Source organism: Verticillium nonalfalfae (genome assembly GCF_003724135.2).
Source record: "Verticillium nonalfalfae strain VnAa140/NRRL 66861 chromosome Unknown scaffold_32, whole genome shotgun sequence".
Lineage (NCBI taxonomy): Eukaryota > Fungi > Ascomycota > Sordariomycetes > Glomerellales > Plectosphaerellaceae > Verticillium > Verticillium nonalfalfae.
Genome location: NW_021167257.1, coordinates 105,564 through 117,615, shown reverse-complemented (window position 1 = coordinate 117,615; position 12,052 = coordinate 105,564). Strand labels below are relative to the sequence as shown.

The 12,052-nt window shown below is 52.0% G+C and overlaps 4 protein-coding genes and 1 non-coding gene across 5 annotated transcripts; 3 read left to right on the top strand and 2 right to left on the bottom strand.

Moving 5' to 3' along the window:
• Positions 1-518: 518 nt before the first annotated feature.
• Positions 519-1,518, top strand: D7B24_005319 (uncharacterized protein; the record flags this gene model as incomplete). Its single annotated transcript, XM_028639476.1, has 5 exons — positions 519-641; positions 719-914; positions 977-1,087; positions 1,166-1,367; positions 1,422-1,518. 5 exons carry the CDS (start codon positions 519-521, stop codon positions 1,516-1,518), a joined length of 729 nt encoding a protein of 242 aa, XP_028496160.1.
• Positions 1,519-2,487: 969 nt separating this feature from the next.
• On the top strand, positions 2,488-3,970 carry D7B24_005318 (uncharacterized protein; the record flags this gene model as incomplete). Its single annotated transcript, XM_028639475.1, has 4 exons — positions 2,488-2,783; positions 2,842-3,312; positions 3,373-3,481; positions 3,560-3,970. 4 exons carry the CDS (start codon positions 2,488-2,490, stop codon positions 3,968-3,970), a joined length of 1,287 nt encoding a protein of 428 aa, XP_028496159.1.
• Positions 3,971-4,551: 581 nt separating this feature from the next.
• On the bottom strand, positions 4,552-5,353 carry D7B24_005317 (uncharacterized protein; the record flags this gene model as incomplete). The annotated part of the gene is made up of 3 exons (XM_028639474.1): positions 4,552-4,910; positions 4,965-5,102; positions 5,155-5,353. 3 exons carry the CDS (start codon positions 5,351-5,353, stop codon positions 4,552-4,554), a joined length of 696 nt encoding a protein of 231 aa, XP_028496158.1.
• Positions 5,354-7,270: 1,917 nt separating this feature from the next.
• Positions 7,271-8,431, bottom strand: D7B24_005316 (uncharacterized protein; the record flags this gene model as incomplete). Its single annotated transcript, XM_028639473.1, has 1 exon — positions 7,271-8,431. The coding sequence occupies one exon, from the start codon at positions 8,429-8,431 to the stop codon at positions 7,271-7,273; it is 1,161 nt and encodes a 386-aa protein (XP_028496157.1).
• A 1,929-nt stretch (positions 8,432-10,360) lies between these two features.
• On the top strand, positions 10,361-10,433 carry D7B24_005315. The gene has a single exon. It is a non-coding gene; the product is annotated as a tRNA-Lys (tRNA).
• Positions 10,434-12,052: the final 1,619 nt, after the last annotated feature.

Sequence of the window (12,052 nt, the reverse complement as noted above, 5' to 3'; positions counted from 1 at the left end):
AAACCCGCAACGGTCTAGGGTCGATCAGGTGCGGTACCGAAACGACAGTCAAAGATACATTATCCAATTTGAACTCGACCTACAACGAACCATACGAGTCGTTCAATGTGGCGCAATCCTGGGGCACTGTGATGCGAGACTAACTTGGACGCAGATGTTTAGGGGTTCCGGAGATTTCGGATCGTCGCTCAAATACACTAGTAAACTTTGTGTCTAGGAGTGCCTCTCCGCTTTGCATTTGACCTCTCCAACTCAGGCTGAAGTGGTGTGTCGGGCTAACAATGCCGAAGGACACTCGCGTTCGTTTCAAATGAATGTCTGTGGATGGAGCATTTTCCAGGGACTTGGGCCAGGTAATCTGCCATGCCAAACTTTGCTCCAAGGCTGGCATCTAAAACTGGCATTATTCCCTCCCCAATTACGCCCCAGGTCTTCTCTCTGACCTCTCAACCGGAACTGGTATAGAAAGAGTCAAAGTCAAAGAAAACAGCCCCATTTACGTCGGAGACGAAGTCGTCATGTCTGAGCATAGTACGAGTCATATCAAAGACAAACAGGGTCAGGTCGATCATGGTTTTGCGCAGTCGATCCAACCACATACACTGGGGCCTCTGATTCCGAAGTCTTTGCCTCCAGCAGCTGTAGGACCCTCCACTTTCCTTGTTGAACAATTTGAGCAATATGCATCCTGTCATGATAGCTAATCACTCTTCAACAGACAGCTCTTCCTATTGGAGCCTTTGCGACGACATTGACAACACTTTCTCTCAGCTTGATGGAATGGCGTGGAGTAACCATCACCAATGTTTACGTCGGCAACTTCTTCTTCATCGCAGCTCTGGGACTACTTATCTCAGCTCAGTGGGAACTCTCCGTTGGTAACGGGTTCTCTTACACCGTCTACAGCGCTTTTGGTACGCATCAATGCTTGCCCCTTATGCATATGTATGTCCGATACTGACGTGTGAGCCTGAAGCTCTGTTCTATGCGGGATACGCGGCGATATTGACTCCGTCTTTTGGGATTGCTGATGCATACGGAGATGACGTTGCGCAGTTCAACAACGCGCTCGGTTTCTTCATGATCCGTAAGTCTAATGCAAATAATCTCGATTCAGATCAATACCAGTAATGCAGAAGAGTGGCTGACTTCACCTTTGATCTAGTTTGGGCCGTCTTCGTATTGACATTCCTTATCGCTTCACTGCCCTCCAACTTAGTCTTCATAGCCATTTTCGCCCTGGTAGACCTGGGTTTCATACTCGTCGCTGCAAGCTACTTCGCTGCTGCGGATGGCAGTCATTCGGCGTCGATTGCCTTGAAGAAAGCATCCGGAGTGTTTTGCTTTCTTGCCGGGCTTGTTGGCTGGTAAGATACTATTTATCTCTGATTTAAATAGAACATGCTAACCACATGATTCAGGTACTTGACTCTCCACCTGCTGATTAAAGATGATTTGTACGAGCTCCCCCTGGGAGACACATCAGGCTACTTTCCCAAGACACGCAAGAGAAACTAAGCATCAGCGGTGCTGTGACCCTAGACCACGCATTCATCACTGCTTAAATAGGCAAACTGCTTGCATACATTGGTGTGAAACGTTAGATTATCAGAGATAGTTTGACCTGGCTTGGAGTCGGTATGCTTCGTGACGACCAAGTCATGGCTCGTTTCGATCCAAGCCACGACTACAATTTTTCATGTGCATCATGACCCAGCGTATGGCCTTGACAGTAAAAATTGTTGCGTTGACCATCAAATGCCTGTTTTGTGAAGGAGTCTTGAGCCGAAGACTGGCGGTGCTATTGCAGCTTTGGCCCACGATCACATCATGCGATTGTGGTAATGTCGCCATCACCATCCTTGTCAGCACCTTTCCAGACCCCTGGTTGAATACCGAGGCCACCAACCAATTCCAAACTCTCGACTCCTTCTGTTTGGCCGGCAATCGGCATACACTCGCCTACCCCCCACGCATCTTTGATCAAGGGTCGAAGAATCTACTGAGCGCCTACAGGTTGACATGCTGCACTCCTGCAGCCAGGTACAATACGGGGCCCGTCCCAGATTAGCCTCTCATCCACCCCTCCTCACCCCGCATGCATGACCGACTGGCTCAAGGACCATGGGTGACAGAGTCAAACTTCAATAAAGAGCTTGTAGCTAGTACTTTGGTTTGTGATATACATTCTGACTCCATCGTAGCGCGAATGGCATCAGTGCTCCGATTAGGTCGGTTCATGTGTCAGAAAGATAGGGACGCGTCACGCCACTCTGGTTGCGCAATACGTGCCTGACGATCACGCGCAAGTATCACGGCAGCTACGACAGCTTCAAGCCGAGCTTCTGGTCCTGTATAAGTAGCTAGTGACGAACTCATGTAATCACCTTTGGACCATCGAGCACTGGAGCGCACAACGACTACATACAAGTACTTTTTACCCATCAGCAGTCTAGTCCGCACTCACATACAACTCTGACGTTCAAGATGGCCACCAATGGTGCTCGGTCTACTGACCCAGCGGTCTATGATGAGTACAAGATCACCTGGGCTAAGCAACCTACATCGGAGACCGAATGGGTTCAGAGAGCCAAGGACGTCGCAGCTGTCCTTGCGAAGGATGCTGGCGACCGTGAGCGAGAGAACAAAGCTCCTCATGCTGAAGTGGCACTACTGAAGCATGCTGGCCTCTTGAAAGTGCTCGGTCTGGAGAAGTATGGCGGTGGTGGTCAGCCGTGGAGTATTGGCTACAAGGTGATACGCGAGGTTGCCAAGGGTGATGGGTGAGTGCACATCTTGTCTTGGAATACAAACTATGGAATCGTGATCTAACTCACTCAGCTCTCTGGGTATGCTTCTCGGCTACCATCTACTCTGGTCAACCACCGCCAATGTTGTCGGCACACCTGAGCAGGCCGACCGTGTGCAAGACCTGATCATCTCCAATAACTACTTCGTTGGTGGAGCTGTAAACCCTCGGGACAGTGATTTGAAGATCACGTCTGATGGCGATAACATCGTATTTGACGGTTTCAAGTTCTTCAATACGGGCGGTGTCGTCTCTGACTTGACGGTGCTCGAGGGCGTGTACGAGGACACTACCAACCACATCTTTGCGCTTGTCAAGACGCAGCAACCTGGAATCCAGTTTTCCCACGACTGGGATAACGTTGGTCTACGCTTGACGGAATCTGGAAGCGTCAAGATCGAGAAGGTCAGCGCTCCATGGGCTGATGCCCTTGGTTGGGACGTCGAGAAGAAAGTCCCAGCCGAACCGCTCACCATACCATTCGCAACACTGTTGCTTCCGACGTAAGCCTTGCCGTTTAGTTCGTGTCCAGATTGTTCATGAAGCTGACCTATTTCATACAGAATTCAGCTCGTCTTCAGCAACTTCTACCTTGGCATTGCCTGGGGTGCCCTGCACGAGGCTAAGGCCTACACAAATAAGTCGACTCGAGCCTGGCCGTTCGGTGGCGATGTAAGTCTCTCCCGCGCCGTTCAATGGTGTCTCAAGAACTCCAACCCTTCATAGCCTTCAGACACTAACATCATCAAGAATAAGGAAAAGGCGCAGGACGAATTCTACATCCTCTCGACATACGGCAACCTCTTCGCTCATCTACGTGCCGCCACTGCTCTTGCCGACCAGGCTGGTCTAGAGATCAACTCTGTTTATCAGCATTCTGGTGACATAACTACGCGATCCAAGCTCACCGCCGAAGCTCGTGGTGAGGCTGCGGAATGGGTGGCCAGCGTAAAGGTGGCAGCCACTGATATCGGCCTGAGGGTAACATCCGGGGTCTTTGAAGTCACTGGCTCCAAGTCTACCCAGAGGAAGGTCGCACTCGATCGGTTCTGGAGGGATATCAGGACACACTCATTGCATGATCCCGTGGCGTACAAGAACCGTGAGCTCGGACGCTACGTCCTACTTGGGGAGATCCCGGAGCCTACCTGGTACACTTAAATATCTCGACTATAGCGCACTAGCGTCCCTTCAGATATCCAATTGCACTAAAATATGCAGTCTGACAGCATGGTCGTACTTGGTCTTCCACCTCTCGTTGTAATTTCATACTCGCGATGAATTTCAATGCGGTGATCGACTTGTCAGCCTTTTTGATGCCGCTTTCCCCTTCCCCCGTATCCCTTTGCAGTCAGCAACTTCGCCGTTACAGGTAATCCAGGGGCTCCCTAAGTCAAGCGGCTCACACAGGCACATTCATCGTGGCGTTGCTTACAGCCACTGGCACAACATACCCCTTTTCCAATAGTTGAATGATCAGCATCAATGTCGAAGAGCCGATACTTGAGGTACACAGATCAGTCACCTGCAATCAGAGTAAAGGGCATCTCGTAATTCCCTCTCACTTCATCAAGCTAATGTCAAATTGCTTACGCCTTCAGCAAGCCAAAGGATGTGTTACACTGTATACAATGTGTGGGATCTAAATGTACAAAAGGGCTCAAAAATATGGACAACTGAATCTGACTTGGAGACATCCTTGACGCTCAAAGCTCTGATATGAGAGGAAGGACCAAAATTGTTCAGCACTTGCCGGCCTTACTAGGCTCGCAGTCGCCGTTCGCCTTGTCGCAACCCTCGTAGGCCTGGCACTCGGTCTTGGGGAAGCAGTTGTTCGAGTAGGTAGCCTTGTCGCCGAGGTTGGGGTTGATGCCCATAAGCTCGCCGCCGTTGACGGCCGTGACACCCTCCATGTGAACGGTGCGGGCACAGTTGCCCTTGCAGTTGCCGCAAGAACGGTACACTTTGCCATAGTCCTCGGCGTAGAAGTTGGTAACGTGCACTGTTCCGCAGCCGTTGTGCTGGATGATCTTATCAGCAGCTCCGTAGGCTCCGCCTCCGACGATTGTAGCTAGACCATCACCCTTGATCGAGATAGCGTCTAATTTGATCAGCATCACGTCGTGGAAGCACTGAGTTCAGGTGGGAGACCAACCTTCGCAAACGTTCTCGAACCAGACAAATTCGAGGTTGCAGGAGCCCTTGCAGTAGACACCTTCCTTCTGGTCGGCACCAATGATGACGTTCTTCAGGGTGGCGCCGTCCTCAAGGACGAAGACCGTGTCCTTCTCGCCTTTATGTTGTAAGTGAGTGCCTCCACCATTCGGCTGCCCGAGAATACTCACCACCTTCGCTCTGACCATCGCAGGGCTGACCACGGTCATAGCGGACCCACTCGGCATCGAAGACCTCACCGGCCTTGATGTACTGGGGGGCATCAAGTGACTTGGTGTCGGTAGCCTTCGGGATTCCACCTTCGTAGCCAAGGCAGGCCATGGTAGCCGGAACGGCAGCGAGCAGAGAAATAATCTTAGAGGGGTACATCTTGAATGTTGATTCTTGTCGAGATTTTGAAAAGTTGGTAAAAGTCTTCTAAACCGCTCGACGGCAATATGTTTGGAGAATGGTAAATATGACAGAAAATCACAATGAAATGGGTAAGTTGAGTGAAAGACTCCTGGTCGATGCTGATGATGAGCGAAGGAAATAAAAAACGTTTACTGGGAGGGTTCTCAGCTGCTCTTATGTTGTCTTTGGACTCTATCGCCGCGTTGTTACATCTCGTTGACCGAGCCCCAGAACGACGCTGGCCGAGTATAACGCTGCACCGCAATCAGAAAACCCTGTATGCCCTGCAATCTACGAGATGGAGATTTGTGGATAATCGCCGCATGAAGTTTCGATTTGAGTAAGCAGAAGCAATGATCAGTTCCATGACTTGCCCAGTCTGTAGCGCCCAATGCTGATCAGAGACGGAGGATATCCCAGAGAAGCTCCGCTCACGAACGGGGAGGGCTTGGCCCCTCACGAGGTAAATCCCTGAGCATCTTCGTGGGGCTGCGGGCCACGCTTGATTGGGTTTCGATCTACAGACAACAGCGGGTAGATCGAATGGTTCGGAAACCTATTGCATCTGATTCTTGGAAAATCACCGGAGATGAGCATGGAAGCACTGACAGTTGCACTACGCCAAGGCTCTGGCACCCACTGTGAGCGTAGCTCGGGGGTGGCTGTGCAGGCTCAACATGAAGCACTGGTGAGGACATACAGGTAGGCCAGCCGCTGACAGGGTCTTGGCGCCTCCCACGTGGTAAGTTGGCATACGGGGAAACGCAAGCAACATCCTTATCCTGTGAAAATCACAAAGCGATTGTTGGTGGATGGTTCGCTTTGTGATCGGATGATACATTTATGGGGAAGATCTCAGGGGCATGAGTTCCAGAGGGCGCAGTCCAAATTCTCCCCAATGGAGCAATATTGGCCATGCCAAGAGGGGGACATCACCTTACCAGTGGGTCATGACGGCTCTCGTCGAGTGATGGATTACTATACGAGTGCCGTTTATACGCGTGGCGGGTTTCCACCTGCTGAAAGCGCTGAAAGCGCTGAAAGCGCTGAAAGCGCTGAAGACGAAGAAAGAAGAGACAAGTCCTCGGAGACTAAACAATCGGAATCAAAGCTTGCCGAGTAGCGATGAAGCCCCGGATGAGATGAGCAGCGCTCGGAGCGATGACACTGAGAGTAAAATAATTTGTCGGACTTCTTTAGGGCCCGTAGCCGCCTCAGTAAGGCAAGCCAGGTTGGAAATCACAACATTTCATCCGATTTGTGCGCATGGTTACATTTCCGGTAGCGGGCTCGAATCACACACAGACAGAAGGTTATGCGAGCAGCTTGCCTCATCGGCTGGTGGCAATGCGCTTCTTTACAGCCTTGCAGGCACTTATCATGGCACAAGGTGTGTCGACGGTGTAAAAGCTGTTCTCTTCAGTGACACTTGTGTCGGCTGCACATCATGGCGTATTTGCTACGGAAAGCAAGGAGTTGCTGGCTTCTCTCTTCTTGCTTGAAGTCAAAGCTTATCGGGACTCCATGCGCTGGGGTGCCAGTGTCGCAAATCGACTTGGAGTCTCAATGATAACAACTCGAGGGCCTCTGTGGGACACAATGAGGCGTGATACCTCCATCGTAATTTGCAAATATAAGTAGTAAACAGTCAAAAAACTTTCGCTCTACTTCGCATAACACCTTGCGATCTGTTATATTCACCTCCCACAGCCAACCTTGAGTGCCTCACCTCAGCTTGGCTCAACCTTTTCGAGACTGAGATCACGTCACGGCAATATAATTGTAATGTAAAGGGATTAAGTATTAAATTTACTCCAAATCCAACCTTTTGGTTCATTATAAATCATTGCTCCGTCTCATCGTATCTAGACTCTACACTTCTTCTGATCATTTTTAATCCCTATGGGTAGTGACGTGCTGCAAATACCCCCTCTCCTCATCTAACATGCCGCACCGACTCATATGGCGATACAGCCCCTCGTCACCGTCACGGTGGCGTGCATGTCCCTTCGCAATAATGGCAAAGCTGTCGCGCATGCATAGCTCGTACACGGCTGTGGCAAGCAGCGTGGCGGGCACATTGACGAGCATGCCAATGGGTGCGTACGCGTGGTCTGTGAAGGCCTCGCGTCCCCAGAAGATGGCTGCGACCATGCGTGGACCGAGATCCCTCGCGAGGTTCGTGCTGAGGGTCAGGCTGCCGAAGCCCCAGATCATGCTGGCGTAGGCAATTCCGATGACGAAGGGCAGGCCGGCCGGCTGGATGAAGGGGTTTGCGGGGTCGAGGGCGGCCCAGATGGCAAGGCCAATGAAGGCGTCCGAGAAGAACTCTGCGGCAAAGACATAGCCAAGGGTCTGATCATCGTGGGGCATGGGCGCGAGACAAGATGCTGGCGAACCACCGCCGACGAGGGGCTTGCCGGCGGCTATCAGTTCGTCGGTGATGTGCTGAAATTTGGTGTAATACATGCAGACGACAAGGAGGGCGGCGGTAAAGCCACCGAGGATCTGCGAGAAGATGTAGTAGGGAACCTTGCGCCAGGGGAAATCCTGCCAAAAAGCCATGGCGAGGGTGATGGCCGGGTTAAAGTGGCCGCCCGAGGTGGGACCGCAGGTGATGACGGCAATGGCGACACCGACAGCAAACGCCCATCCGATCTGGAAGATGGATCCGAAGGCAGTGACGCCGAGGTCGTCGGATTGGTGGAGGGTGAAGCTGGTGATAGAGGAGATGCCGCAGAGAACAAAGATGAAGACACCAATCGCTTCAGCGATGCATTCCCGAAGCCATGTCGGACGTCGACTCTCGAACCTGAGACGTCGCTCCGAGATGGGTCTATAGGTGGGTTCCGAGCGCTTCAGCCATCGAGCCGCAGCGTTGGTCAAGTCGGTCTCTGTGGCATCGTGATCGTGATCGTGGTCATGGCCATGGCCATTGTGATCGACCGCTGTGGGGATCGTCGAAAGAGGTATCAGGGTGTGGGCACTGTCGGTCCTGGGGAATTTCCAAGACGCCGTCGCATTGAGAGGAAGGTGTTCCATGGAATCATCCATGTCTGGCGCAAAGTGATGGTGCGCTGGTAGTGGTGGGGTTGGTGGCGATGTTATGCTCGCCATGATAGTGTCTCAGGTCAATTGATTGTGGAAGTGATTGTAGGGATTTGATTGACGCTGTGTCGTTCGATTAGTGTACAAATGTACTGAAGTGGTTGAATGTTGAAGAGACCGTACACATAGAGGGCCCATATTACCCTGCACCTTCATGCTTTTATTCTGTTCGTCTGCGGGGATTTCCAGACTGAACCCGTTCATCGTCGTCCGTAGAATCATACCACCCTGTGTCAGCACAGAGATGCTTCAGGCTAATGAATCGTCGGCCCAGCCCGTGTTGCTGGCGCCTTCTAGGGGCTATGCCCATGCCTCTCTGTTAGATGCAGAGGCTTCGAAGCACGTCCGAGGACGAAAAAGTCACGGCACTTTCAGGGGGTCATTAGCCCAAAAGCAGCGCCCAGAAGCCTGGAGCGGCCTAACCAGTGGGCGTGACGGCCCCCGTTTCCGGGCTGGCTAATGTTGATTAGGCCGTGCTAGGGGGGCCCGGTTCTGGAGACTCCGGGTCTCCCTCCCGCTTCTTAGGCTCGCTCAGCATCTTTTTTTAGGGCTGTTTTACGGCGAGGACCGTAGGCAATACGCCAGATCACGCTTTTCCCGGGCGTCTGCGAGCGTGGTGTGATTCTCGTCTAGGGCGGCCGCGAGCACGTTCCAGGCCGCTGCCAATCAAACTGAACAGCCATGGAGGACCGCATCGCCTGCGTGTCAATTTCGCGATAACGGATGGTACCGACAGAAGGATCAATTGAGGCTCAGTGAGGCTCAACCATGACGCACAATAGGCTTGTGAAACGTGGTGGTGGACCGCTCAAGCGCTGTCGTCGGCGTTGATTCTTGATACTGTATCCTGACCAGTCTGACCTTTCGTGAACGCGACCGATTCTCAATGGCGCCCGCTCAACAACGAGCCGATTCTGGGCTATGAGCACGAGGCGCTGGAAAGCAAGGAAAGGTGGGTTAAGGAGGTACCCTGAATCGACTGAAGATAATTGCTGAGGTGATTGAACACGAAATGGCATTTGCGAATGATGAACGCACCAGAAGCTGCCTTGGTCTCGTGTCAAAAGCTGGTGGCGGCACTTGGCAGTGGTGCATCTATCCTGGCAGCCTGGATACCGTTTGGGGCTGGTGGTCCCGACTGAGAGTCAAGATGCGCAGCAGATGCGAATCATCAAGTACCGCGACAACTGAGGAACCTCAGGTTGTCGGCAGATTTCCCTAGCCCTCTGCGACGACTTGGGAAGAGGCTGGATTGATGTAGGTTTTCAGGAGTAGGCTGTCTGTCCACAACCCTGATCAAAACCTACCAGGCCCGTTTGAGGTAGCCTTTCATGAGATGCGATGCGAGCACTTGATCCAGGCTATGATACTGGGAAACGCTGTGAGTACGCTACACTCCAGATTTGGCAGTTCAATTCACCAGGGCTGCTGCTGCGATGACCAGCGACCAAATTCCCGCGGACGCATTGATGGCGACGCCTGGAGCGCTGCTAGAGTGCAACAGCTTTGAAATCAGCTATCACGTGATGGGCTTCACGAGCGTGAAGGGCTGGATGCAAATGAGCCCTTCCTTGTTCAGCTGGTCCCGTTGCATCTTTCCAACAGTCGCTGCGAGGTGTTTCAACCGCGCTGAGGCTTTCAGAAGGCAGCTTGACCGTGGGTCGCATCGGACATTGCCATTAGAGTCATCAGCCAAACGCCGCCGCTAGATAGCACAGTGGCTCGAGTCCATCCGGCGATGGCGCGACTCGCGGGCGCATGAAAAGACCGCAGGCGGAGGCCCACCCGACTGACCAAAAAACTCTTTCAGGGCCCTTGGTCCATGCTACATAATTACGCTCTCAATCTCCAATTTCGTCAACAAGCAACCTGCCTGCCCGGCTAGCTCAATCGGTAGAGCGTGAGACTCTTAATCTCAAGGTTGGGGGTTCGAGCCCCCCGTTGGGCTCAATTCCTGACGCATCTCGCAAGCATCTTCTTTTTGTCGTTTGTCGTTTTGCCTACTAGGCTTCCAGGCTGCAGGTGCGTCAGAACGCCGATTTGAACAATATCGCATGGTTGATTTAATACGGCTTGACACATAGAGAATGTTGTCTATTTCATCCGAACGATGAGGGTAATGCTGGTGGAGGAAGGGACTTTTTGCTGCTTCACCACGACCTCCCTCCACCTGTGGCGCTTTGAAACCGCCAAATCCAAAGGATCGCAGTCGTCTTTGGTTTCTGAATCATTGTTTGGTCTACTATCTTCAGTTGAGGTCTGCTATCTGCCGACTGGTCCTGGCCTGCGTCCGTCTACCTAAGCAATCCACGCATAGTAGGGCAAACCGAGATGAGGCTGACATTGGTCACGATCTCGGAGGCCGGCGTGGAAACCCGCGCGAGACGAGATTTGTTTAGTATCACTCATGAAATTGGTGTTAGGTACGGAAATGTAGATCCACGGCTCCCAAGTTGGAATATCTGCCGAGACCGATACACTCGCGGTAGATCGGACAAAGGGAGGTTTGCGCGATGTCGCCCAAGTCGGTTCCTGGCCGTGTCGTGATGAACACATACTTGACAAGGGAAACGATTCCATGTCCCAGACCCTTCCTTGCGTTTCGTTGCTGCATTTTGAACTTTACTAAGAACACACCACTTTCACCAAACACACAGTATATGGTCCCGACCTCAAATTTTTTTCACACTTTTCCAGGGATGGACAAACATGGAGGGGCCCTACAGCAATATCGGTTTCAGGCTCGCGATCAAGTGATCAAGGTGCCCTCGTAGCTTGCAATCTATTCCTCCTGGTATTATCTCTTGCGGGCATCCTTTCACGTCGATTAGAAAGGAGGGTTTGGATTTCAGTATGGGAAATCCAGGGTTTTCCTGTGATGATGGACTTGTCTACCCAACTACCGTTTTATTCCAATGAAGCAACAACTGTGAGCCTATTCATTTCCTACAAATGACAATTACACCGAAAATGCCTTTGCGACGTATTTCTTCTGAAGGATTGATCGATTCCAATCGGAGCTCATCACTGGAAGCCTATCACATATCAACATGCAAAGACTCAGTGGGATGTAGTTGAAAGCACGCAGCGAGACAATCAAGCAGGCGAAGCTTGGCGGTGTCCACGCCGGCGGTGCCACGTGAGCACCTATTATCCGACATGTTTTCTGGGACCATCTTCTTGGCCGCAGGCGGAGATGAATTTCGCCATCTCCATGCTTGTGCCGCCGCGCTGGCTTCTAACGCCGACGCCACCTCATTGTCCCCGACCCTAAGTCCTGTCGACGTGCTCTCGTGAAAGAAAGCAATGGCAGAATCCGTAACATAGCAGCAATAGTACTAACCCCTCTGTTGACAAGGGCATCTGAGAGGCTTGGAATGGTGTTGATACGTGCATGCTTCACGGGACAAGGCAAGGCTTACGACAACCTGGAGACATCGGTCCTCCAATCACGGCTTTTGTCTCATCATTCAGCCATTCCAGGTCCCACAGGGGGGGCAGTTGTAGACTTTTCGCCTCAATGAATGCCTTCGATGTGACCTCAGATCTGCCAATCTTGGCTGGAGC